Consider the following 27,864-nt stretch of genomic DNA (forward strand, 5'->3'; position numbering starts at 1 on the left):
GAGTGAGAACCTATCCAATGCAATTGACTAAGGGGCCAAAAATGGGGCTTTACCTACCTGGCTACCTAATGGAATCCACCTACCTTCTGTGTTGGGGCACAAGTGGGACATAATGTTTATGTATCAAAGAAAAAGTAAGGAACCTGCGGAAGTCACCATAGTGGTCTGGACAAGATGGAAAAGAAAAGCAACTCCAATCAGAAAAGACATTACTTAAAGGTGTACTATGCTGAAAACATCTTATCTCTTGTCCAAAGGATAGGGGATAAGATGTTAGATCACGGGGATCCCGCAGCTGGGGACCCCCGCAATCTCCGGGCCAGAAGCAGCGGCGTCCGAAACACGGAAGCTTGCTGTTTCCGCATTCATGACGTCACACCACGCCCCCTCCCTTCATGTCTATGGGAGGGGGCGTTACGGCTAGTACATAGCCGTCACGCTACCTCCCATAGACGTAAATGGAGGGGGAATGGTGGCTTGCATCGCCAGTGATCAGGCACGGAGCGGAATGACGGAATGCTGCAGCGGAGATCGCGGTGGTCCCCAGCGGTGAGACCCCGCCATCTAACATCTTATGCCCTATCCTTTGGATTGGGGATAAGATGTTTTCAGAGGAGTACCCCTTTAAACATCTCCAAGGCGCTATTACACCTAGCATCTTTGTGATGTGCATGTAAAGCCTTACACTGGGCCTACCAATGTGTAATAAAAGCCTGGCAGGAGAACAAATTTGCGCAGCGGGACATGAAGGCAACAATGCTGGAGCAGTGGTGGATTTGACGGTTCAGTATTGTGTTTTTTACTACATAGTCTATTGATCGTTTTATTTTCAAGCATTCCTTTAAAACCACACTATAATATTTTTTTCTCTTGGTCTCGACACACGGCATATATTGTGAACACTAAGATATCATTTAATGTGTTTTTTTTTATGTGTTTATTAGAAAAATAAGATTGATTTGTACTGCAAAACACTAAATAGCCAAAACTGATTCCTGCTTAAACCCTTCGATGCTTCATTTGTCAAATTTTTACTTAAATGTCTGATAGTTGCTAGGTTACATCAAAAGGAACAAATACAGTATGTCTGGTTCACTGTTGAAGAGACACATAGAAATAAAAAAACAACATATGACCAAATCTAAGGAAAGGGATAGGGGGAAAACTGGTGCTCAGCAGTAAACGGGAAATGTTAATCTGCTGCACTTTGTTCTGTAATGTCTTATTTTACGTCCCAGGCAGTTAGAGCAATCAGAACCCATTATGCGTGAATGACAGGAATACATATGAGGAGAGACTTTGCTAAAGTAATGCGAGAGCACTTCTGCTTCACAAAACTAATGTTTGGCAAATATATCTCTAATACCATAAAAATGAGAATGCAGGCAACAAAATCTATCCAGTGAACACTTTTGTCTTTTAAAGGGGTACTCCACTGCCCCAGCATTCGGAATATTTTGTTCTGAATGCTGGATGCGAGGGTCATGATGTCACAGCCACACCCCTGGTGGCATCACGCCACACCCCCTCAATGCAAGTCTATGTGAGTGGGCGTGCCCCCTCCCATAGACTTGAATTGAGGGGACATGGCGTGATGTCACAAGGGGCCATGACAGTGACGTCACGACTACTGCAGCCCACACACAGCGGGTTCTCCACACTGGGGCAGTGGAGTACCCCTTTAACATCAAAGTTCCAGCTTCATTGTCGAAAACAATGTAAACATCAGAATACCTTAAACAAGGTATTAAGACATACAGATTTTACATTACATTTTACATTTACATATATCTAGGTTAGGATGCCTTGATTATACATCTTTTCACAGTTTCTTGATGCGTCCTCCCATTTCCGTGATATCTGGGTTTTTAGATTGTTTGACACTGTAGAGAATCAAGGACATTGTCCTCTGTCAGCAGGTGTAGTAGAACTGGTCGCTGTAGAGAGGGATACTGGACATTTGCTACTGTAGGGAATCGTTAGATGGGCGTGAACTTATTTTTGAAAATGGGAGTGAATACCAGGTGATGAGTGGGATTTTGCAGTCAGGGGGTGTGAGGGGTGTGTATGTTGAATATACTCTATAATCCTGCACATCATGTGATATTGCCCTCCATTATTAAAATTAAGTTTGTCCATGAATTGTCAAATTATAAACCTATATATCTCAAAATAGGAGTAAATATAAAAAATACTGTAAAAAGAATGTTATTAGGGCACCTTAAAGGGGTTATCCACCATAAGGTGATTTTAGTACCTACCTGCCAGACAGTAATGGACAAGCTTAGGAAGGTTCTGCGCTTGTCTTGGGGCTAAATGGCTATGTTGTGAGATTATTATAATATTGTGGCTAGCTTTTTGTGAACTGGTATTTCCTATTTGAGTTTTTCTTTTTTGCATACAAATCCCATAATTCCATTTTCCTCCCTCCCACACATCAGCCACCCCACCCATTGAAACATCCATTCAAAAGACCTGCTGTTTTCAATCAGGGTGCCTACAGCTGTTACATTAGTTGCAGATTGATCTCTCTCCCACCAATCGATCGCTCCACCCATTGAAGCAGACAGGCTCCCTGTCATCAGCTGACTAGTGAGTCAGGTCTCGGCCACATTGCAAGCTGGGAAAAATCTGAGTCAACAGTCATTTTGTATGCTGTTAAAAATAAATATTGGGGTGTAAATCATATAAGAATTGTGAGAAAACCATCACACACAGGAACAGACACTATATTATGAACTACACTAACTTGACAGACCCTGTAGCATAGTCAAATACCCCTTTAAGCTATTTAATGATAGTAAAGGCTTATTTTAGAGGTTGGTAACAGGTCAACTTTAATAGATGGAACATAACCTACTAGTAATTTAATTTGATCCATTTATAAAATATATTTATTTTGTTTTACTACGTACACTATGTTCGGTCTACTATAATCAAAGGCGGCCTTGCTAGAATCATATACAATGAAATAGCTTATTGAACACTCGTGTTCACATGGGTGAAGACTTTAGGAATATTCATGAGGTGGGCAGGCATATCGGAGTAGAGAGGAAGGAGGCAGGGAAGCTCAGGTCACCAGATCCTGCCTCCAAAGAGGGTTAATTAATATATTAGCATCGGGGGCTAATAATGCGTGTAACTCAGACTTCGGATCCTGGTGAGTGATAAATAATTAGAATCTGGTTCACCCACACAAAAACTTGTGTATTGGATGTAATGTGGGTAAACTAGCTGTCAGCTTCCCTTTAATCACACACTGTCAAATTGCTGTGGGTTTTTCATAGCAGAATTTTTTTTTGACTTTTTGTGGTTTTTATTGGTCGCATCACATCAATCTAGGTAGGCATAAAAGTAGTGTGGCCTAATCACATACCGAATTTACTCATATAGACGCTAAAGCGATAGCATATATGGTAGATAAAATCTACGCTAACTTGGAGCTGGGTAAATTCTGAAGCATGACGCATTAGCTGCAGCTGCGGTGTTTGATTCATTTAAATGTACAGTATGTCTTACCTTGAGAACTTCGTTGAACTCAGGATTAGTTGTGTTGGTCTTTATTTTTGTCTTTCGTTTGCTCTGACGTGACTTGTCTGGGAGAAGGTATGCCTTTACATACCTAAAACATAAAATTGGACATACAGTAATATATATGTGAGAATACCTGCAGCTTCTCTATAGAGAACTGCTAATGGTGTTGGCACTGCATGTAACCACTCTAGCTTACAAAAAATAGATAAGAGGTGTTGTTGTGTTTAGAAAACCCATTTTCAATCACTGAAGCAAAGAATTCTTTATTATTAAAGGTGGGCCCTCCAGTCAGGAACCTCATTTATGTGGTGTCTCTCCTAAAAGAGCCACTTGTTCAAAATGGTTTATGTATTGCTCAAGTGAATAAAAGCACAAGAGCTCAGTTCTCCTGTCTTCTTCCACTGACCTGCATAGAAAGTACGGTAATCCCTTAAACACAGCTCCTGAGATGTCACTAATACACAGTGCTATGGGATTTATTCTCTTCTGAATTTTCTTCTCCACTGTCTCCATCTTTTTATCCTTCTCATTTAATATTTGTACTTATATACAGTACTTATAATGTACATACAGTACAGACCAAAAGTTTGGACACACCTTCTCATTCAGAGTTTTCTTTATTTTCATGACTATGAAAATTGTAGATTCACATTGAAGGCATTAAAGCTATGAATTAACACATGTGGAATCATATCCATAACAAAAAAGTGTGAAACAACTGAAAATATGTCATATTCTAGGTTCTGCTTTGCACACTCTTGGCATTCTCTTGTTGAGATTCAAGAGGTAGTCACCTGAAATGGTTTTCACATCACAGGTCTGCTGGTGTGGAGGAGGAGGAGGTGTGATGGTGTGGGGGTGCTTTGTTGGTGACACTGTTGGGGATTTATTCAAAATTGAAGGCATACTGAACCAGCATGGCTACCACAGCATCTTGAAGTGGCATTCTATTCCATCCGGTTTGCGTTTAGTTGGACCATCATTTATTTTTCAACAGGACAATGACTCCAAACATATCTCCAGGCTGTTTAAGGGCTATTTGACCAAGAAGGAGAGTGATGGGGTGCTGCGCCAGATGACCTGGCCTCCACAGTCACCGGACCTGAACCCAATCAAGATGGTTTGGGGTTGAGCTGGACCGCAGAGTGAAGGCAAAAAGGGCCAACAAGTGCTAAGCATCTCTGGGAACTCCTTCAAGACTGTTGGAAGACCATTTCAGGTGACTACCTCTTGAAGCTCATCAAGAGAATGCCAAGAGTGTGAAAAGCAGTAATCGAAGCAAAAGGTGGCTAGAACCTAGAATATGACATATTTTCACAATTTTTTGTTATGTATATCATTCCACATGTGTTAATTCATAGTTTTGATGCCTTCAATGTGAATCTACAATTTTCATAGTCATGAAAATAAAGAAAACTCTGAATGAGAAGGTGTGTCCAAACTTTTGGTCTGTACTGTATACTACCCTTATGCCTGTATATGTAAAGAGAGAGAAAATAATGCTATACATGAATTCACTCTCTCTGAAAGAGATATATATTACTGTGAATTTCTGTGTAGTTCTAGTACACAAAGAAACTACATAAGGTATACATTTTACACAAGTGTTAATGCAAGAGAAGAACAGTGATGGAATTTGTGTGCCCACTACTGTATGCTATAGAAGGTAGGACACTACCAATTGAGTAAATATAAGATATCTCCAAACAGAAACAAATCTATAGATCAATTGCAATGGATAAAATGCGTATTTTTATACATAGTGTTGAAATACAAACAATGGGGGGAATTCATTCTGCCTCATCAACAGATTTATTGAGAGGTGCTGACTGCGCTGTGCCACCTCCAAGCTGGCATAGATTTCAGCTATGCCAAAAATCTGAAGTAAATGCTTAATAAATTACCCGCCATATTTCTTGTGGAATGGACCCTTCAATAAATATGGCCTAAACTACGTCTTCTTGCACCTATATAATCAAATATTGTCTTTTTATTGTCTGGCCTAAACTACGTCTTCTTGCTCCTTTATAATCAAATATTGTCATTGGTAGAAAAATGTTGGTGTTATTTGAAAATGTGGATCATTTACAAAGTATATGGGCCCAGATTTATCAAAGAATGTGTAAGGTAGAGCTAATTTCCCACATTTATTTGGGCAGTGGGTTTGACTAGCGTGCATCTTATTTATCAAAAAGGTGCAGCAGGATGATGATTTTTGCGCAGCTCTGCTGTGGTGGGAAAAGCTCTACCACATATACTTTTTCTAGACGCTTGTGTGGGAGGGAAGTAGACACTTTCCCGGGTCCTGAATTTGGCAGGTTAGGTGTTTCTACTTACTTTCACAGAGCTGCCGGCACATTTTTCCTTGCATTTTAGACGCTACAATCAAATCTATTAGGACCCATCTATTAGAGATGGGTCCTGGAGGCAGATAGCTGCCAGGACCACCCAGCTATGACCTGCGCTAAGCTCCTGAGCATGTGTCATTGAAGGGGAGTGGGACGCTGTCGTCCACAAGAGATTAAAGGTTGAATTGCGGAAGGTAGAAGTGATTCTCACGCCTACTGGTAGGTGGTGTAGCTTTGCACCTAAAAAAGTCGCAAATGATAAATACGTGACCACTGCATGGTCAAAAAGAAAAATTTCTATGGGTAGGCAAAAAGAGTGAAACTGTCTATATCAAAAGGCGCATAAAAGTCGCTAAATTTGCTGCTTGCGCCTGAACTGCGCCAAAACATAGACCAAAAAAAATGCTCTAAAAGCAATGATAAATCTCCCCCATGGTGTATATGGTATAAAGTAATAATGAAAGCAAAAGCACGTGAAGACAGTCTAAATGCAAGTCTGCTGTTACAGAATACTGAAGATGCATCGCCTATTGATTCTTGTGCTAAATTTGAATTTGTGGTAAGTGATTTACAAGAATACATAGAATAAGTGTCTAGAAACTATAATTGTTCTTCTCTAAAACAATGAATATAATATAGAGGAGGATAGTCTTACGGGTCTGTTCTGTTCTTCTTCTCATCAGCCACTGCTAGCTTTTTACAGCTCTTCACCAGAACGTTCAAAGCTCCTGTTTTATAGCTGTAATTTAGATTTAGTGTGATCTCCCCGCTGACTTTCACATTATCATAGTCCCAAATTTCACTGTAGGCACTTGTCATGCTGTTAATACTTGTCTGAAATAAAACAGATAATAAGGAAACCATTACTTTACATGGAGCGTGTGGCAAGATAAAGTATGTATACTTTTGGTTAGTTTGTTCATACAGTAGTGTAAATGCAAAAACATATTTAAAATTGGATTTGCATTCAACCCAAAGTCATGGCCATTGGTTATTCTAAATAGCAGGCAAGATGTTGACGAGTGGACGATTGTGCTATGGGCTCATGGGAAATTTCTCTTTCCAATGGACAATGTGGTAAATCTTCTATAATACAATACATAAGTAGATTAGAGGTAAATGTATGTTGGCTTTTCCACATAATCTTTAATATTAGACCTAAATATTCTTCATTTCACAGAATAGGGGTTAACTCGCGGATCAGTGAGGGTCTTACCAGAACCCCCATAGAGAATGAATGGAGGACTTGTACAATGAACTAATTGCGTCTCAGCATAATTTTAAAAACTAGCAAGTTGTTAGTGTACCTTGATCAAAACATGCAAGCCTACTCGCCACATATTCTGTCCCCTTTTTTATGGGTTTCCTCCTAACATTCTCCCAGCCCTATGGCAGGGAGCATTCGGTATATATTCACACTGGTGTGGTTCTCCGCGGCGGCCGTTGTTGCTGTGATGCTTTGTCTGTGGTGTGGTCCAGAGCCTGGGGCTTGGTCGGGCAGCAATTGGGCTGCCTGGCTACAGGGTCATTCCCCCTGTGGGCTTGGTGTCGCAGCCACGGTGGTCACCAGTTGCTAGTGTTAGTTTAGGGACCCACTCTTATCAGGTGGTCTTGATGTGGTGAGTAGGCTTGCACATTTTATTAATAGGTACCCTCACAACCTGTTAGTCTTTTAAATTATGCTGAGAAACAATTGGATCATTGTACAAGTTGTGGAAGTGTGGCCATGTCCTGTTTCTCTACATGAGGATAGAATATAACTTTAGGAAATTGAAATACTCCTTTAAAACAAAAGTGGGAAACAGTCAAATGTGGGTGCCCAGCTGTTTCTGATGGTACCACTTATTTCTATTGCGACTGAATACCCAAATGTCTGGTATGGAACTATGAATTAGGGCCCTTTATTGTCAATACTGGTGGGAGCCCCAGAGGACAGACTTTCCCCTCTTTGATCACTGTACATTTTTGACAGGAAAAAACTAGAGATAAACGAGCTGAACCCTAAGAGACTGTTAAAACTCTATGAACTGCATTGCGGCCACCATCTTGGAGAAAAAGCTGAGCATTGAGCACTGCACTGAACAAGTCACCGTGGAAGTACTGATCGCAGAGAGCTTTCACACGACAATACAAAGCAATTGGAGCAAAGCATTGTATAGTGGGCTAACCTATGTTTTACCTGTATTTTCTGGGTTAAACCAAATATAGAGCAATTCTGGATTTAACAAAAAAACTAATTTCTAGCAGTGAGAGGGAAATTTAACTAGGTCTTTTGAGCTATGTTACCTGTATTTAATGGGTTTTAGCGATAGCTGGGTTTAGTAAAAAGCAGCATTTCCAGCTATGGGAGTGAAATTTGTCTTAGGCTTTTATGCCACGTTACCTGTATTTTCTGTGTTTTGGCAAAAAAAAAAAAAAAAGTATTTCTAAATTGGTTTAATAAAATAATATATAAATAATAAATAATATATAAATATTATTTATTTATAAAAAGATCAGCTCACCCACTCATATGGAACAGTCTTGCACAGCAACAACACAAATCTTGTATGGAGGCCTGGAAAAGAACACTGAAGCCGAGTCTCCAGGTGCAGTAATCCACAATGAAAAGAACACCCGGAAGCACCTGTATTTTTCATTGTGGATTAGTAAAAAGCAGCATTTCTAGCAGTGAGAGTGAAATTTGACTAGGCATTTCACATCACAGTATCTGTATTTTCTGGGTTTTACTGAAAACAGAGCATTTCTTACTGGGTTTAATAAAAATCAGTATTTCTAGCTGTGAGAGTGAAAGTGGACTGGCAGTTGCTTGACTAGTTAATAAAGGAATGGTTGGACGAGGACAGGGTGGAGAAAAGAGAACCCCTGTCATGTCCTCTCATTAAGCATGTTGGAGGCAGTGACCACACGGTGGGCAGCAGCCTTTTGCCCATGCCCAGTACAGGTAGCATCAACAGTCAGGTGCCTGGTGGTAGAAGGAGCAGCAGCACCAGCAATAGCTCTTTTATTCTGCCGTGTAGACATTCTGTTTAATTTTACCAGATGCAGAATAGGTGGCACAGTGCCGTGGCCAGAGTTTAGAAACTATGTCTCTATGTAAGCACATGGATCATCATCACAAGGCCACAAGGGATAGTCGTGATGCCTCACAATGTAAAGTAAACCTTGTCCTCTCTGCTGCTGTTCCCCAAATCCCCCTCATCTGTCTAGCAGCCAGGCAGTCCAGGCAGTTTTCTTTCATGTCTTCATCACTGTCATGTCCTCCTCCTCTATCCTGTAAGTTACCTATTGGGGAATCTATGTCATACAGACAACAGTATTCACCTAGTCACCATACTGTAGCTTAATTCACACCTGGACAAGTTGTTTGTGGAGCAGGCGCTAATGCACCATCTTGTTGATTATATGGCCTTTAGGCTACTGATGAGGTGTGCCCAGCAAAGGTGGCACATAGCTAGTCACCATTATTTTTTCAAAAAAGCCATCCCCACTTTGCACAATCATGTGGTGGAGAGAGTGTGCCACTCCATGCAGTTGTCGGTGTGCAGAACAGTGCATGCCACAGTAGATATTTGGAGTAGTAGTTATGGCCAGGGCCAATACATGCCTTTTACTGCCCACTGAGTCAAGAAATAGTATTGACATGTCAATGTTCATAATTTTTTCCATCCATGTCAAAAAGGGACATGTCATTTATTTATGTGGATGGAAAATATACAACCATTTTTTATATACTGTGTGCACAGACAACCACAAATAATTTAGCAAATACAGATACAACTTTTTTGTGATTTTACGGACCCAAAAATAAAATGTAGATGAATATATACTGTATGAACAGTGTATACTGTTTTTTAAATAACACTTTAAAAAAAGCTACAGAATAGGAACATGCTCCTCACGGTCTTCATTACTTCATTTTTCATGACTGAAAAAAGGGATAAGATGGCCCCAAAAAGCCCATTATAACAGCTAAACAGCAAGGATTTTATAGGATTGGTGTGATTGGGGGGTTAACATCTCACCTTTGTCTTGTCTAATGTCCTTCTCAATATATATTGATTAAAAGTGTTAGAATGAATAATTGTTGGGATTGATATGAATCCAAAAGAGTACATTGTGCTGTGTAATCCTTTCCATTTGTATTGTATAGTAGTAAGGTCTATATGAGGTTCTGCACCATCTATGTTATTTCAAGTGGGATCTTCAAACCTATGCATTAACTCCCAAGTGGCTGACAAGGGACTGAAGGTAACAGTCTTTGAAATATCTCATATTGATTTTCTCTTTCTTTTCCTTTAACAAAATCTTTACAGTAGCTGAACAACCTAATGCACAATTTAAAAAGAGCTTTAAAATAGCTGTAAACCTAATCACAGCTTCAGAGGAAGAATGCCAAAAGTTGTTAAAAAATAAGGGATTATAGAGACTTCTTATATTAAAACTACGGACACATACAGACTTGGGAGTTCATCATTTCATCATTTGGGTCAGCGCATTATCTATAATAAAAGTGTGGATCACTAGCATAGTGATCAGTATGTGCCACCCATTCCCTGCAGATCCCGTTGTTAAAGGGATATTCCAGGAAAAAAACTGTTTTATATATATCAACTGGCTCCAGAAAGTTGAACAGATTTGTAAATTACTTCTATTACATTTTTTTAATCCTTTCAGTACTTATGAGCTTCTGAAGTTAAGGTTGTTCTTTTCTGTCTAAATCCTCTCTGATGACACCTGTCTCGGGAAACGCCCAGCTTAGAAGAGGTTTGCTATGGGGATTTGCTTCTAAACAGGTGTCATCAGAGAGGATTTAGACAGAAAAGAACAACCTTAACTTCAGAAGCTCATAAGTACTGAAAGGATTAAGATTTTTTTAATAGAAGTAATTTACAAATCTGTTTAACTTTTTGGAGCCAGTTGATATATAAAAAAAAAGTTTTTTCCTGGAATACCCCTTTAACTTACAGCTAAGAAAAAAAGCAAATGCAGATAAAAAGTATAAATCATTGAATAATTAAAATAAGAAATTGTTTATGATACATTTCCACCTTTAAGGGGTACTGTAAATATAACAGTGTAGTTCAACAGATTTTAGGTTGAAATGATTATTAATAATATACTTTGTATTTGCACCATGTGCCATTTATAGTACAGGAATCCTATGGGGCAGAGATGCCTTAGGGGCTCCCTTAAGGCAACAGGGCCCCTGATGTGACTGCAAACCCCATAGTTACGCCTGCATATCTGCATATATGATACATGAAGCAAATCAAGAGCTCCAATCTGATAATATACTCGGGGGCGTTGGTGCTGGCAGCAGTTATTGAATACCGACACTGTTTTTTAATGTAAGGGATATACACATGTTCCATACTTAAAGGGAAACTGACAGCTGATCCTCTCTGCTCCCTTATGCCCTGCCACTTCATAAATATTCATGGAGGGCCCTTCACCAATGTGAACGAACTATGGCACATGGGAGCGGAGGGGACAGAGACAGAGAAGCGCTGTATGCTAGCTCCAGCCTCCATTGTGCAAAGAATGGCATAAGCATATTAGCAACGGACCCTAATACTACTTGTATCTCTTCTTGTGTATTTGGGTTTAGTGTGGGTGAACCAGCTGTCAGGTTCCTTTTAAATATGCACTGCCATTTGAACAAATTTGCATAGATCAATATGGCAAGCAAATATAGGAAATATGTTCGTCAGTTACCAAATTTACCCCCCCCCCCCCCTACCCCTTGAAAAACTAGCTCAGCTTTGTCCTGTGTCCGCAAAACAAGGAATACAAATCTACATCAGGGGAGCTTTGCCTACCAGCTCTGGTAGAAATGCAAATTGGTGATGTACCCTGCAGAATAATTTTTTTTTTGAAAATGCCATATCCAGTCAGGTCCATAAATATTGGGACATCAACACAATTCTAAATTTTTTGGCTCTATACACAACCACAATGGATTTTAAATGAAACAAACAAGATGTGCTTTAAATGGTATAGGAATTACAACAGTTTGCATAAGTGCCCCCCACTTGTTAAGGGACCAAAAATAATTGGACAATTGACTTCTCAGCTGTTCCATGGCCAGGTGTGTGTTATTCCCTCATTATCCCAATTACAATGAGCAGATAAAAGGTCCAGAGTTTATTTCAAGTGTGCTATTTGCATTTGGAATCTGTTGCTGTCAACTCTCAAGATGAGATCCAAAGAGCTCTCACTATTAGTGAAGCAAGCCATCATTAGGCTGAAAAAAAAAAAACATCAGAGAGAGAGTCAAAACATTAGGCATGGCCAAAACAACTGTTTAGAACATTCTTAAAAAGAATCAGCAACACCAAAAGACCCGGAAGACCAAGGAAAAAAACTGTGGAGGATGACCAAATAATTATTTCCCTGTGAAGAAAGCCCCCTTCACAACAGTTGGCCAGATGAAGAACACTCTCCAGGAGGTAGGTGTTTGTGTGTCAAAGTCAACAATCAACAGAAGACTTCACCAGAGTGAATACAGAGGGTTCACCACAAGATGGAAACCATTGGTGAGCCTCAAAAACAGGAAGGCCAGATTAGAGTTTGCCAAACAACATCTAAAAAAGCCTTCACAGTTCTGGAACAACATCCTATGGACAGATGAGACCAAGAACAACTTGTACCAGAGTGATGGGAAGAGAAGAGTATGGAGAAGGACAGGAACATGATCCTAAGCATACACCTCATCAGTAAAGCATGGTGGTGGTAGTGTCATGGCGCGGGCATGTATGGCTGCCAATGGAACTGGTTCTCTTGTATTTATTGATGATGTGACTGCTGACAAAAGCAGCAGGATGAATTCTGAAGTGTTTCGGGCAATATTATCTACTCATATTCAGAAAAATGCTTCAGAAATCATTGGGCGGCGCTTCACAGTGCAGATGGACAATGACCCAAAGCATATTGCAAGATTTAACCAAAGAGTTTTTCAAGGGAAATAAGTGGAATGTTATGCAATGGCCAAGTCAATCACCTGACCTGAATCCGATTGAGCATGCATTTCACTTTCTGAAGACAAAACTGAAGGGAAAATGCCCCAAGAACAAGCAGGAACTTAAGACAGTTGCAGTAGAGTCCTGGCAGAGCATCAGGGATGAAACCCAGCAATGTCTGCTGATGTCTATGCGTTCCAGACTTCAGGCTGTAATTGACTGCAAAGGATTTGCAACCAAGTATTAAAATTTGAAAGTCTGATTTATGATTATTATTCTGTCCCATTACTTTTGGTCTCTTAACCAGTGGGAGGCACATATGCAAACTGTTGTAAATCCTACACCATTCACCTGATTTGAATGTAAATACCCTCAAATTAAAGGGGCATTCCAGGCAAAAACTTTTTTATATATATATATATCAACTGGCTCCAGAAAGTTAAACAGATTTGTAAATTACTTCTATTAAAAAATCTTAATCCTTTCAGTACTTATGAGCTTCTGAAGTTAAGGTTGTTCTTTTCTGTCTAAGTGCTCTCTGATGACACCTGTCTCGGGAAACGCCCAGTTAAGAAGAGGTTTGCTATGGGGATTTGCTTCTAAACTGGGCGTTTCCCGAGACAGGTGTCATCAGAGAGGACTTAGACAGAAAAGAACAACCTTAACTTCAGACGCTCATAAGTACTGAAAGGATTAAGATTTTTTAATAGAAGTAATTTACAAATCTGTTTAACTTTCTGGACCCAGTTGATATATATAAAAAAAAGTTTTTGCCAGGAATACCCCTTTAAAGTTGACAGTCTGCAGTTAAAGCATGTCATGTTTCATTTCAAATCCATTGTGGTGGAGTATAGAGCCAAAAATGTTAGAATTGTGTCCCAATATTTATGGACCTGACTGTATAATGGGCAGAAATAGTGCTGCTCCTCATGTACACACACAGGACAGCTTATACTGAAAAGTCACCTGAACAAACAGGTACATTTTAATGACAAATAGAAACAAGCAATGCCTCTCACTTGCTTCATCTGTAGTCCCTGAATTTAGGGATTAAGGATCATCCCCTTCCACAATACCGCACAGTATAGCATATGGATATTGTATGATTGAATTAGCAATACATAAATATAATGTAACTGGAAATGCTTTAGATTAATACTATATATTTGTGTACTTCATCAGTGGTTCTTCTAAGCAATGTATACTGACAGTGCTGACATTCTTGCTGTATAAGCCATACTTAATGCAGTTGTTTGTTTCACTCCTGAGCTTTACAAGATCCGCCATACCACTCAACCAGTCTCCAGGGAACCATAAACAGCAGTACTATACATTAACATTGACTTCCATTACCTTAGATGAAAGTGTGTCACATCAAGCTTAATGCCTGTCAGCCTAATCTGCTATTGATTGGAAGAATGTGTCAGGGCGAGGAGCAGCAAGTAACACTATAAAATACCTCCTAAGCCCTAGGTTCTAGCTGACCATCCTTTCCTGAAATTGTTCAATTTGTCAGAGATAATAAAAAGATTGTGAGTAGGTGTTTATCACAAACATGGCCATGGACACTCTTCTTTTATTGAAACACACAGATCACTGGTGAGAACTGAAAATTGCTTCTGCTTATCACCATAGTTAAAATTTCACATTGAGCCACATGAATATTATTTGTCTGAACATTATGCTGACAGAAAAAAGTCTATCAGTTAGAGACAACTGTTTTGCGCCAATTACTGATAAACTGCAAAAATGTAGAAAAGGTATATATAGTACCTATGTTTTTTCCCCAAAAAATGGATAGGATACTGGCGCCGACCTTGTGTATTAAAGATCACAGCCACTGTTGAAAAGTAGACTCAAACAGGGTTTATTGATTGCTAGCAGCGATCAATAAACCCTGTTTGAGACCATTTTTCAACAGTGGTTGTGATCTTTTTTTACACAAGGTTGGCGCCAGTATCCTATCCATTTTTTTGGGATAAAAACATATATACCTTTTCTTCATTTTTGCTATTTAAAAACCGCTGATCCTAGAAGAACAGCCTGTTCATACCTATCTTACCGCACTTGGAAGCGCATTATTTTTCAGTTTTTTCTTCTATAATTACTGATAAATTGGGCATAAAGACTTATTGGCATCTCTGTGTCACACTTAAAGGAGTACTCCGGGATATGAAAACTTATCCCCTATCCTAAGGATAGGGGATAAGTTTTAGATTGCAAGGGGTCCAACTGCTGGCAGTCAGCGGCAAGGGGGCATGTCCGACCACATGATACGGCGGCCGACACGCCCCCACAATACATTTCTATGGGAGAGCCAGAGTGCCGTCTCCAGCTCTGCCATAGAGATGTATTGAGGGGGAGTGTTGGCTGCCAGGTCATGCAGTGGTCGATATGCGCTATTTCGGCAAAGAGCCAGGGGCCCTCTATGGGGGGACCGCCTCAGCGGTCGGACCCCCCACGATCTCAAACTTAAGTTTTCACATCCCAGATTACTTCTTTAAAGGTACTGCCTGTTGACTCCTGCAGGTAAGATGCAGTATTACACCCTGCCTATTTAAATTAATCACCATTTAATAAAGGGTTATGTCATGGGTGTCAAAATTTAAGTCTTCACTGTTTTTTTGTCTCTAAGACATGTCTAAGGTTTTTTAAAGTGACAGGAACATTTTAAGTGATGGGCATATTGACAGGGATAGTGGTCTCAGCGGGCGCCGCCAAAGTCAGTGGGTGCTATGACCACGCAAACATGCATTGTCTCCACTGATGGCAATGCAGCCTGCGTGGAATTTTGCCGAAAGAATGAACATGTTAGTTTTTTGGGCAGAATCCGAAATGTTGGCTGCAGAAATTCTGCAGTGTGCATGCAAAATGGCAGTTTGAAATTCTGCTCAGAAATTCTGTAGTGTGAGTAGGCCCCAACTCTCATTTCAGGTAACTTTTCAGCATAAGCAGTCTTGTATGTGTACATGAGAAGTAGCACAAATTCTGGCCATTGAATGACTAATAAATACATATATACATGTTACCTCCCTTGTAGGCTCTATCTTTGTGTCAGCTTTTCTTGAGGTCAGTTGCAGGGAAGAGGCAGACTAGCCTGTATGATGGCTCCCATACACTACACCCACACAAAAACAGGGTATTCTGCTTACTTACCTCTCTGTAACAAACTTTGAGATGTTGCAGCAGCATACGGAACAGTACTGAGCAGTCTAGCCCCGGGGTTCTCAACCAGGGTTGTGCATACCCCTAGGGGTATGCCAAGGGTTATGCAGGGGTACGGCAATTCGCTGACAAATACCAGCCATGTCAGCGCAGAGTGGGGATTGGACGCAGCAGTCGCCGGGGCAGCTCACTATATTGTACCACTATATTGGCCACTTTACGTGAGCTGCAGTGGTTGCCAGGCCTGATGTGTGATGTCCTTAACGTTGCGCGGAGGTGTCGGCACAGCGCAGAAGGACGTCACCCGTAAGTGCGGCCCTCCGGCTCCAGTCAAACAAGATAGACACATGCCTGGTAAGCATGTTAAACTAAGTGTAACGGCAGTATGGGAGGGTGTTATTGCATGAATCTCATATATTGGCCCTGGGGGATCTGAGGGGGGGGGGGGAGAATGGCACAAGGGGATTAAGATGGAGGGGGGGGGATAATGGCAAAATGGGATTAAGATGGAGGGGGGGATAATGGCAAAATGGGATTAAGATGGAGGGGATGTAATCATTATCCCCCTCCATCTTAATCCCCTTGTGCCATTATTCTCCCCTTCCCCTGAATCCCTTTTGCCATTATCCAATTATGGCAAAAGGGGATCAGAGGGGGGTGGGGGGAATAATGGCACAAGGGGATTAGGATGGAGGGGGAAAATAATGGCACAAGGGGAATAAGTATCGCATTAGTATTGCATTAGACAGGTAAGCACACGCCATTATGAAATTAAGTAATTTTATTACGTATTTTGTCCGCGGGTACCCCGCGAACTTATGAGCGAGGGGTACTCGCGGACATACTTTCAGTCGCGAAAAAAGTTGAGAACCACTGGTCTAGCCTGTGAATTCAGTACTTTGTGTGCACTTTCAATAAACCTGCAGAATCTGGTGTCTGTGTGCCTGCATTTTCACTCATCCTTGCTCATCCACCTTAGCCACTCTCCTCTTTATAGACTATTATGGGCAGTATAACCTGATCTCAAAGCAGCTGAAAGTGAGGCATAAAAGAAGTGAGGCAATGAGGAGAAATGCAGCCTTGTAAGTGCAGAAGGAAGAAAATGTATCTGATAAAATATATTACAGTTTATTCCTTATATCTGCTTGTATTATGGATTTGAGCAAATTTTTTTGAAATAACAGAACTAAATCCTACTACTGCCCAATATGTCAGTTTGTTCTTATCCATTTATCCAATCTATATAAGATATAAAAACTTGGGTCAACTGAGCAAATGATGTTACATTCAAAATGTGTTTCAAAAATGTTGACAATCAAGTACAGTGAAAATTCCAAAGAATGCTACCCTTTTGATCAGCCCTCCTACCTAAGATCAGCTTTTTCTGTCACCGGTTTTTCTCCCATTATATTCTTTGGACCCCGCATCTCTTTAAGCAAACCATATTACCAATGACCCCCACCCCCCACCCACACCCCCTAAAAGACCGCTAATTGGACTATATCCTCTGAATCATCTGAACACAAATCTGCACTGTGCCTCAGCACCAAACTGGATCAAGAGACTTGAAGAGAGAAATAGTGCCAGCATTGTGCCACATCATTAGATCTAAGAGAGTAAGAGGAGGGGAGCATTTTTAGCACCAGCTGGCATAAATGGATAGGAGGAGGGAGACTGTCAGAAACAGAGAGAGTGCAACCCAATTTATGCTGCACTGGGGAGAGGATCCATGCTGGCAACAGGAATGAGAGGGAAACCCATGCTAAAAAATAGGAAACAGTGGGGGAACATGCTGGGAGCCAGAAATGACAGGGGAATCCATGCTAGGGGCAAGGAGTGAGAAAGGAAGCCATGCCAGCGACCAGGTAGGAGTCATGCCCGAGACAAAAAATGAGGGTAAAAAACCATGCTGTGGACAAGGAAAGAGATGGGGAGTCATACTGAGAACTAGAAATAAGATAAGATAGGAATCCCTGCAGGGGATCAAGAAAGAGATAAGTAGCATTTCTGAGGACCAGGACTGAGACGGGGAGTCATTTCGGGGATGAGGATTAAAACAGGTAGCTATGCTAAGGAAAAGCACTGAAATGGGAAAACATACTGGGAACCAAGATTGAAATTGGAAGCCATGCTGGGGACCCAGAATGAGATGGGAAGTCATGCTGGGGACCAGGAACATGATAGGGAGTAATAGGGGGACCTAGAATGAGTTGAATTAGACACTTTATAATTGTGTATACATTTTCCTTTCAGAGGATCACCCCAATAAAAGACCACTTTTTGTGCAAATTTAGGTGGTCGGCTTAAAAGGGTTTCACTGTATATCCAAGCAGTGCATTACAAAGGAGAAAACAAGTAAAGGATTAAAGGAAAACAGGAAAGTAAGTATTGAGTAAGAACTTACAGTATCTGCATCAGCATCAGGGACATTTAGGTGGGTCCACTTTCTGTCCGAGACAGGTTGGGCATTCTTATAGAAAGAAGAACAGTAAAAAGCAGCAATGATAACAGAATTAGAAACACGTACCAAGAGAAAAGCCAATAAAATAGTAGACTGTCAGAAAGAGATTCACAGCAACATTTAAGTAAATGTAGAAAGTTTTAAAAATGCTAAATATGTTGTATCTCCAAAGCTCAAGGCCTGAGGGAGCCATTTCCTCCTAGTAGATGTCAGCAAAGCCACCTAACAAACATGGCCACCAAACTTTGTAACTGTTATTCTTCTAAAGTACAAGAGGGAAATTTTACTTTTTTATTTTTTTTTATTTTTTTGGAGGGGTCCAAATTGGTAATGCTTAGAAGTATTACTACTACACTAATATTTACCTGCTATTAGCTATTTAATTTGTTATTATTACAGTATTTCACATTATTGGCCAAATAAAATGTTGTCGGTAGGAAGTTAAATTGCACTTGAAAAGTCAAGCGCAAGGAATCATATTGTAATAAACAATTGTATAAAAGGAATAATGGTCACAGATTGTAAACATTGCCACGGATCTAATGATCATTTTGGTAAAGTAATGCACTAAAAGATCAGAATAATTTTCCTGATTAATTTTCCATTATTGTAATTATCATATGTTAAATTATATTTTTATATACAGTATTTGTATAATAGCTTACTAAATGCCAAAAACTGAGAAAGGTCCAGCATTAAGAAAGGTTCTGCACCTGTTGTAACAGGTGAAAAACCTTCCAATGGCGCAAAGTGATCACTTAGTGTCATGGGCATATGATCCTATATAGTCAGATGAGTAATTACATTGAATTCTATTGTTGGCTTAATCTAGAAGCAAATAGCGGTAGACTGGTAAACCTACTGCCCCAGTGAGCTGTCCAAACAACCAGATGACAAACACAGCTATCCTACATCTCTGTGCTTCACACATTAACAGGTAATGGCTCATTAGAGAATCTGGCTTGTAGATAAGACTTAAATAGGAAAAACATTTGGACCCGAGTAATGATATTCCTGCCAATATGAAGCTGTTTTACTTCAACAAAAAGTTATTTACTTAATCATCATAGATGCTGAGCCAAAGCCAAACATTTGTAATCTTTTTGTTTTTTATCACAAAGGCACTATTATTTCTATAGTAAATATTTTACATGAATTTAGACAAATGCAGAACCTTTGGGATCTACATACGATTCAGATCTAGGAAGTTGGCATCTCAGCCAAAGCTAAAGTTGTGCAATCGTGATTTACTTGATTTTACGTTCTTTTATACTATTATTTTTATATCCTGTTTTATGTAAGACCCGTTTGATTTACATAATGAAATATAGGATGTTGAAGAATTGTTGGTGGTTCATATTATAATTTTACGAATCCTGAGCCTAAAAAACTAACTATTTTCTCAGTTATTTTAAATTGTCTTGGCTATTCCCTTACTTATCACACCTTTACAAGAGGATATTGTGTTTTCATCATTGCCATAATAACTAGACAGTGGGGACAAGACCAACTGCAGATCTTACAAGAATATCTGTCTCCTTTGTGTTCTTTGATGTCTCCTTGTCAACATCCATAAACCACAGGGTAAAACTGTGAGATAACACAGAATAATGTCACAGTCCTGCTTGGCTTTGTGTTGAACCAAACTATAATAATATCTTGACCCAGACTATGACAAAGACATCTAAGGATGATGAAACCATTTCCATTACTCCGACTATCCAAACAAATCCTTGTGATTCTTATCTTATCATTAACTTAGACATGACTTGAATAGTATGTGAAAAGGATAAAATAACATTTTCCTAAACATGCTTTATAATTTGGTGGAGAGAGGCCTTCTGCCCCAGACGGGCTGCTGGGGAGCGGAGGGGGAGGTGTAAAAATCACTGAAGGTCCAATAGATTCACCTTCAGCAAAGTGTACTACTGTATTCCTAGGCTTGCGAATTGTATCCAGAGAAGCCTAGAAGCATAGACGAGTTGGAGACAGCCGTCCCCGGACTAGAAATAATACCACAGGCAATAGCTAGCTGTCATGGTGGACACCAGGAGTGGAGAATTTTTTTTTACAGCTGTTCAAAGCCAGAGATACTTGGGTAACAGGTTATCACCACAGGTTAAATGTCTGTAAAAAGTGAAGGAGTGATGCAACAAGAATTGAAGAACAAAAAAAAAAACAACAAAAAATGTTTGTTCCTGTGTACCACATATAGCGTTTGGATACATAGTTTCAATTAGATACAAAGAAAATAAAACAAGTAGGGCAGTTTAGAGGTGCTGTAACTCCTTTGTTCTCTCCAATGAATGTAATGACATAATAAAATGTATCACATTCAATATAGTCGGCTGGAGGCTGGCAGCATGAGAATGGAACGAAATTAATATGTGTATTAAAGAGTAAAGAGGTTGTCCCAGTACTTTACTGCAAGGTGCATGCTGACACTGCCTGATAGCTTTCTCCCAACTTGAAGACGTCGGCCATGCCACAGGGCATGTACTAGTTGTAACAATCCTGGCAATTGCGCTGCCATTGGCTGCTGCTTGTGGACATGGTTTTGCCCACATACAGCAATTTAGTATATGCCCCAAACTTTGTCAGCACACACCAAGGTGAGAGACGGAGAGCAAGGATGCAGGGGTACTTTTGACGTGAGGCAAGTTGAATTACTCGCCTCAGACGGCACCACCTAGCATCAGAAAGGAGTGGCATGGGCAGGAGCAGATTACATTTACTGTAATAATCATTAGGCTTTGGAATAAGGTTTCTAAAAGATTTTATTATACGTGTCATAGAAGTGTCTGCCCAATCCTAACGCTAAGACAACAAACATAATAAACAAAGTCTTACTTACAACAGAATATCCACTCCGCAAACTGGCTGGATGATGTGTCGCTGACTCAATAAAATCTTCTTCATTTTCATCTAAATAGTCCTGGTAAAAAATATAATAACTTTCATATATCATTTAATTACTGTAACATTTATTTCACGGTAACATTTATTTAATCAAAAATCCTGCTTGTGGACAGATGTTGTTTAACACTGAAATTAATTGAGGTTCCAAAAGTAGAATAAATCTCTGCTCACACTGTATTAGTGCCATAGAATGCTGCCAAATGTTCACCCCAGACAGATGCAACCATACTGTCTATTCAAATGCATACATCTGCCATTGACTTCCATTGCAAAAACAATTTGTGGCATCCAGTTGTATTGAAATGCATAGCTGATGTCTGCTTGTGAGAATTAAATCTGAACAGATAAATCATATTTATACCAACATACCAATACATACAAATGAATGGCAAATGGACATTTTTTGGCATGCTAGGCATATTTACTATAGCTTTTTCTTATGCAACAAACCTAGTCTTAATGCCTTAATATCAATGGTTGGATCAGACACTTATCCCCTATCCTGTGGGCGGATAGTTGGGCTAAAGCCTACGTTGATGCTGGGAGCACTTGTGGTCCCCTAGTAGCTTTGGGGAAAAGAGGAAGGGTGGTTTCGTTGTGGGGCCTCTCTACTATCGGAGGTCTGTGCAATGGACCGCATCCTTGTGCATGTTTTTTTGAGTGTAACACATTTGCACTTTTTTCTTGCACTTGGGTGATGGAGAGCACGTTCCTCGGCCTCAGTATTTTATCAAATGTATTAGCTCTTGGTACCCTGTATGTCATTACTTTGAGTTCCAAGTTTTTATCTGAGCAGAACACACATTAGAACTAACTGCAGAGACATTATTCGCTTTTACAGTTCTTGGCTCTCATTTGAGCTAATTTGCTAACAGTGAATATCACAGTTTCCCAAACACTAGCAGACTGTGGAGTGTAATAAGGGACGACATATCCTGAAGCTCCATTAATGCTAATCAATAGTGTGAACATGCGGCTGAGCTTTATCTGGAGTGAACCAGGGCACTGCCTGTTTAATCGGCTATGCCTCACCCGATATAAGATCACAAAGGGCTAATAGGATTGACTTTTTTTTTTTACCTTGGTGGAGGAGCAAGCACATTATTGTAAGCAGCAAAAATAGTATTATTACTGAAAATGTGTTTAACAGGTCATAGACACAGCAAAAATAAAAATAATCTAACTGCAAGCCTGGTGTCATACATAGCCTTTTTAATTTAAAAACAACAGTGTTTTATGCTGTAAAAAATCTCAAGTTCATATGTGTGTTGTGTTTTTGTTTGTTGATTTTTTCAAGTTAAAAATAATGTGATTCAAAATGGAATCATTGACACATGATCTGTCAAAAAAAGCTACAGAAGTAAAAACACCAGCACAAAACAGGTATTAAAAATGCATGGTGGAAAATATCCATATCATGCTTTATCTCCCCTAGAGGCATTGCCCAAAATGAAAGGGGAACTCCAGTGGAAACAAGTTTTCAAATCAACTGGTCCAGGACAGTTAAACAGATTTGTAAATTAACACACATACACAGAAAAGAGGTTTCTACCAGGCACTGCGAAGTGTGTATGAGCTCCATGTGGGCATATGGCGTGCCTATGGCACTGTTATACAGAACTATAAGGACATTGGGGGAGATTTATCAAAATCTGTTCAGAGAAAAAGTTGCTGTGGCCTGTGAAAAATTTAAGAAGCAATCTGATTGGTTGCTAGGGGCAGATCAGCAACTTTTTCTCTGGACAGGTTTTGATAAATCTCCCCCATTGTGTTCTACTGTAAACACATATCTTTGTATAACTGATAATGGCCCCTTTGATTTAGGTGCAGACAGGTCCTAACTCCTTGAAAGGTTTTCTTGATGGCCTATCCAACTGATAGCCCATCAAGATCCAATCACTGGGGGTCAGATTTCCAATGTCTGAGCCATTTTGGTGATTAAAAGGGGTCCTCTGTCCAACCCACAGACTTGCATTAAGGGGGTGTGGCCGTGACGTCAAGAGCGGGCATGACTGTGACGTCACAAGCCTCCGCCCCGCATTGCCAGTCATCCAGCACGGGGCGAAGTTCGCTCCGTGCACCAGATGTCTGGGGTGCTGCAGCCAAGATCGCGGGGGTCCCCAGCGGAAGGACCCCCGCGATCAGACATCTTATCCCCTATTCTTTGGATAGGGGATAAGATGTCTAGGGGTGGAATATCGCTTTAAGGGACCACTGCACAATGTGAACACTGCATTCTTTTGATTCCTACGAGGCACATTGGGTAGCTTCTGTGTATAGTACTGCAATGCTCACATTGAAGTGAATGACACAGATTACAAAAACCAGGTACAGCCACTAATAAAATACAGTTTTCAGCACTATGCCTGCCAGGAAATAAAGATGCTGCAGCGCTCATCAGCGAGTGCAAGTGCCCCCCACTGATTATATACTGATGGCCTTGTAGCTGTCCTATGGTTTGGAGGCTGTCAGGAAAACTGTATGACACTAGTGTTGGGCGCGAATATTCGCATTTTGAATTTTTATCGCGAATATTGCAAATTCGCGAATTCACAAATATTGCGAATATATGCGCTATGTATTCAAAATTACGAATATTCACTTTTTTCCGCATATGCGCATATTCCTTCTTTTCACTTGTGGGCCAAATAGAATGATGCAAATACACTTGTCAGAGGTTATCAACAACATCCCTAGCAACCAATAGTAAAGTTGCCCACCCCCTCACTGTTTTCTTCCTCGAATACGCGAATATTCGAATATTCACATATGCGAATATAACGAATATGCAAAATTCGTGAATATAGGACGAATATTCGCCTATATATTCGCAAAATATCGCGAATTCGAATATGGCCAATGCCGCTGATCACTATATGACACTACTGAATAACTGATAAATAGATAAAAGTTTCTTGTAGTTGCTGATGCATTGTATTTTTCTGGTAAAATGAGGAGAGCCCACAGAAGATATTTATAAAGGAAAACTTAAAGGGGTTCTCTACTTGGACAATGCCTAGTTGATAAAATGGTCCCTTTAAAAAGTTGTTTTTCCAACTCAAAAAGTTATCCCCCTTGTGATCTTGAGAGTCACCCATCAGAATGGGGCGCAAGGACGTTCTTGCTCATCTCTACTCCATTCATTCTCTGCCGGAGCTGCTGGAGATAGCCAAGTACAGTGTTTGGCAACCTCCGAGGCTTCCATAGAGAATGAAGAAAGTGGCAATGCCAACGCACCTTCCACTACTCCATTCTGATGGGAGGGAAATTAGGGTTCCTGTGCTTCCATTCAGGGTCACCCTTGCGGATGGGAACACTGGGCCCAGGTTGCTTCCTCCTAACACTGGCCCTGTCTGTGGGGAAAACTGGCAGTGTTTATTTATATGTTAGACAAAACTGCAGAATTCGGTATGATTTCAGAAATTTGTAGCAAAACTCACAACATGACAGTGATGTATCATGAAACCTTAAAGGGGTACTCCGGTGAAAACCTTTTTTCTTTTAAATCAACTGGTGGCAGAAAGTTAAACATATTTGTAAATTAGTGCATGAGAAGATAAAGAAAAGTCGGCACTCACCGGGTTTCCAATTCAGCAGATTTTATTGCACGTTACTCACAGCCGTAGTACAATTCTCGGGGAGACGACGGATGGTACAAGGGGGGTACCACAGAGAGGCGACACCTGTGTTTCGCACTTAGTAGTGCTTCAACGGGCTTTCAGGTTCAGAAGTTAGCAGTGCCGAACTACTCATCTATACGCTACAATATTTGTAAATTACTTCTATTAAAAAATCTTAATCCTTCCAGTACTTATTAGCTGCTGAATGCTACAGAGCAAATTCCTTTCTTTTTGGAACACTGATGACATCACGAGCACAGTGCTCTCTGCTGACATCTCTGTCCATTTTAGCAACCATGCATAGCTGATGCATAGCTGATGTAAGCTAAGGGCAGCATGGTGGCTCAGTGGTTAGCACTGCTGCCTTGCAGTGCTGGGGACTTGGGTTCAAAACCCACTAAGGACAACAATAAATGAAGCGTTATTATTATTATAATAACGTCAGCAGAGAGAACTGTGCTCGTGATGTCATCAGAGAACATTCCAAAAAGAAAAGAATTTCCTCTGTAGTATTCAGCAGCTAATAAGTACAAGAAGGATTAAGATTTTTTAATAGAAGTAATTTACAAATATGTTTAACTTTATGCCACCAGTTGATTTAAAAGAAAAAAGGTTTTCACCGGAGTACCCCTTTAAGTGTTCAATTTCCATGCAATGCCACCAAAGGGAAATGAAGCTTTACATACGAGATAATGATTGTCTGTCTGCTACAGGACAGCACTGGTCCTCTGGAGCAAGAAGTTACCAATAATGGCCTGTCCTAGGATACATGATAAATATTTAATAAATAGGGGCCCAACTGCCTATGCCAGTAAGCTGGATGAAGAGGCCATGGCACTCCAGCAAGCATCACATTACTGTTAAAGGGGAACTTCAGTATAAAACATGTTACTTATCCACAGGATAGGGGATAAGCGCCTTAACGCTCTCCTAGTGTTTGAATCGCCCTGGTCGTGTCGCCCCCTTCATTAATTTTTGTGGGAGAGATACAGCAGAACAAGCATTCGTGTATCTACGCCTCTCCCATAGAGATACATGGAGAAGGCGTGTTGACCACAGCTTTGTGCATGAGAATATCGCTCAGTGAATAAGGATTACTGGGGTGCCGGGTAGGGGATTGTGGGGGTCTAACCCTGCGCAATCAGACAACATAGGATGTCCTGTACCGGAGTTACCCTTTAAGCAGTTTATCCGCAGGGGTGCTGGAGTTGGAACCTGGCCTACCTTCTGTAATTTGGCTCTAAACCTCATTTTACACACACAAATATACACTTAAGCACACACATATAGGGGGGTATTTATCAATTTTGCCTGTTGACGGTTTCTTTTTACCCTTTTTTTTTCACTTTGGTTTTCGTGGACATGCACCAAATTTATCATTTGGTGGAAGTTGTTAGTCATTTTGGCTCAAATGTTGAAATCAGCTGTTCACAGCGCCTTTTACACAGAACTTACCACCACAGAGGACGCGTATTTTACCCTGTAGAGCAGCTATTTCGGAGTCCCTCCTGCAGGATATCAGCAAGTTATTTTCTTTTGTGGGGTTTATAGCCACCAGGTGAAATGAATTTTCACTGCTTTAGTGCTTACCACTGCTTTAGTGCTTACCTTTCCTTAACCTGTGTGGCCATCTCCAATGCTGGCTCAACGGAGGGTGAAGGTTCCTCAGAGAAAACTATGCGTCGCTGCTTTCACAAAAAAATTTTTTTATGTATTTTAACGCCTTTACATTTTCTGACATTGTTATGTGTGTTTTCCATGTGATTTTGAGAAAGTTGTAAAAATGACAGTGGAGAAGATGCGCCAAACTTTGGCACAAACAGACACTGCGCCAAAGTATTGCACCAAATTTACGTGGAAAAAAAACACATAAATCCTTTGATAAATACCCCCCCCCCCCCCCCCCCATAATCTTCAACATCAGTGTAGTGGTAAATGTAGAAAGAAAATATAGTTTGATCTGTTTAATCGGTAAAAGGTTCATCTCCATAGTTCACATTCAAGATAAGATGTATTGAATAGAGAGCAAACCCCAAACACTCACTGTTGTGAATGTATTAGTGGATCCTGAGCCCAGCAGCTGAGCAGCCCCCTCACAATGGAGCAGAAGATTTGGAGGTGTGAGCCTCAAGGCTTCTAATAAACAGAACTTAAAGGGTACCTTTCATCAAAAAAACTTTTGATATATTATAGATTAATGTATGCAGAATAACTTTCCAATAGCATGTTATAAAAAAATATGCTTCTTTCTATTTAAGTTTCCACTTTGAAAAATGACCACTAGGGGTCTCCCTACCAGCCCATTTTTTTATAGATTTCAGACTCATGCGAGTCCTAAATCTCAAACTGAAGCTGGAACACAGACAAACTCTGCACTGCTCACTGCCAGGGAGCAGTGCTGTGCTTGTCTGTGTCCCGGCTGCAGTCTGAGATTTAGGACTCCAGCATGAGTCTGAAATCTATAAAAAAAAAAAGGACTGGTAGGGAGACCCCTAGTGGTCATTTTTTCAAAGTGGAAAATGTAATAGAAAGAAGCATATTTTTAATAACATGCTATTGGAAAGTACAGACCCATCTGTATTTATTTCCTGCCATAAAAAAATAAAGCAAGGCAAACCATACTTATTTCCAAATTGTAACATTTGGAAATAATGAATACATTTACACAAATGAATAACAAATATTTATTTAGTGTATAAAATCTGATCCACTTGTGAACCTGGAAAGCATTGCCTCTACTTCACCATAAACATGCACGATCAGCGAAGCCAAAAACAGAGAAGAGGATAAAGGGTTGCCAGGCACATGTAATGATGTTAGTCACCAGGGGAAATAAAAAGATTAGTTATATTAAA

The 27,864-nt window shown here is 40.2% G+C and overlaps 1 protein-coding gene across 4 annotated transcripts in view; it reads right to left on the reverse strand.

Moving 5' to 3' along the window:
• SYTL5 (synaptotagmin like 5) overlaps positions 1-27,864 on the reverse strand; it is a 223,346-nt gene that overhangs the window by 33,311 nt on the left and 162,171 nt on the right. For 3 of the 4 annotated variants that reach the window (XM_056558932.1, XM_056558931.1, XM_056558930.1), the window contains exons 12-15: positions 21,325-21,405; positions 18,414-18,479; positions 6,538-6,716; positions 3,520-3,622 (exon numbers count right to left, since the gene is read on the reverse strand). In XM_056558932.1, the coding sequence (XP_056414907.1) occupies positions 3,520-3,622; positions 6,538-6,716; positions 18,414-18,479; positions 21,325-21,405 (429 nt within the window). The remainder of the gene's footprint in view (positions 1-3,519; positions 3,623-6,537; positions 6,717-18,413; positions 18,480-21,324; positions 21,406-27,864) is intronic. The other variant, XM_056558933.1, reaches the window with a different exon arrangement.

Source organism: Hyla sarda, chromosome 2, assembly GCF_029499605.1.
Source record: "Hyla sarda isolate aHylSar1 chromosome 2, aHylSar1.hap1, whole genome shotgun sequence".
Lineage (NCBI taxonomy): Eukaryota > Metazoa > Chordata > Amphibia > Anura > Hylidae > Hyla > Hyla sarda.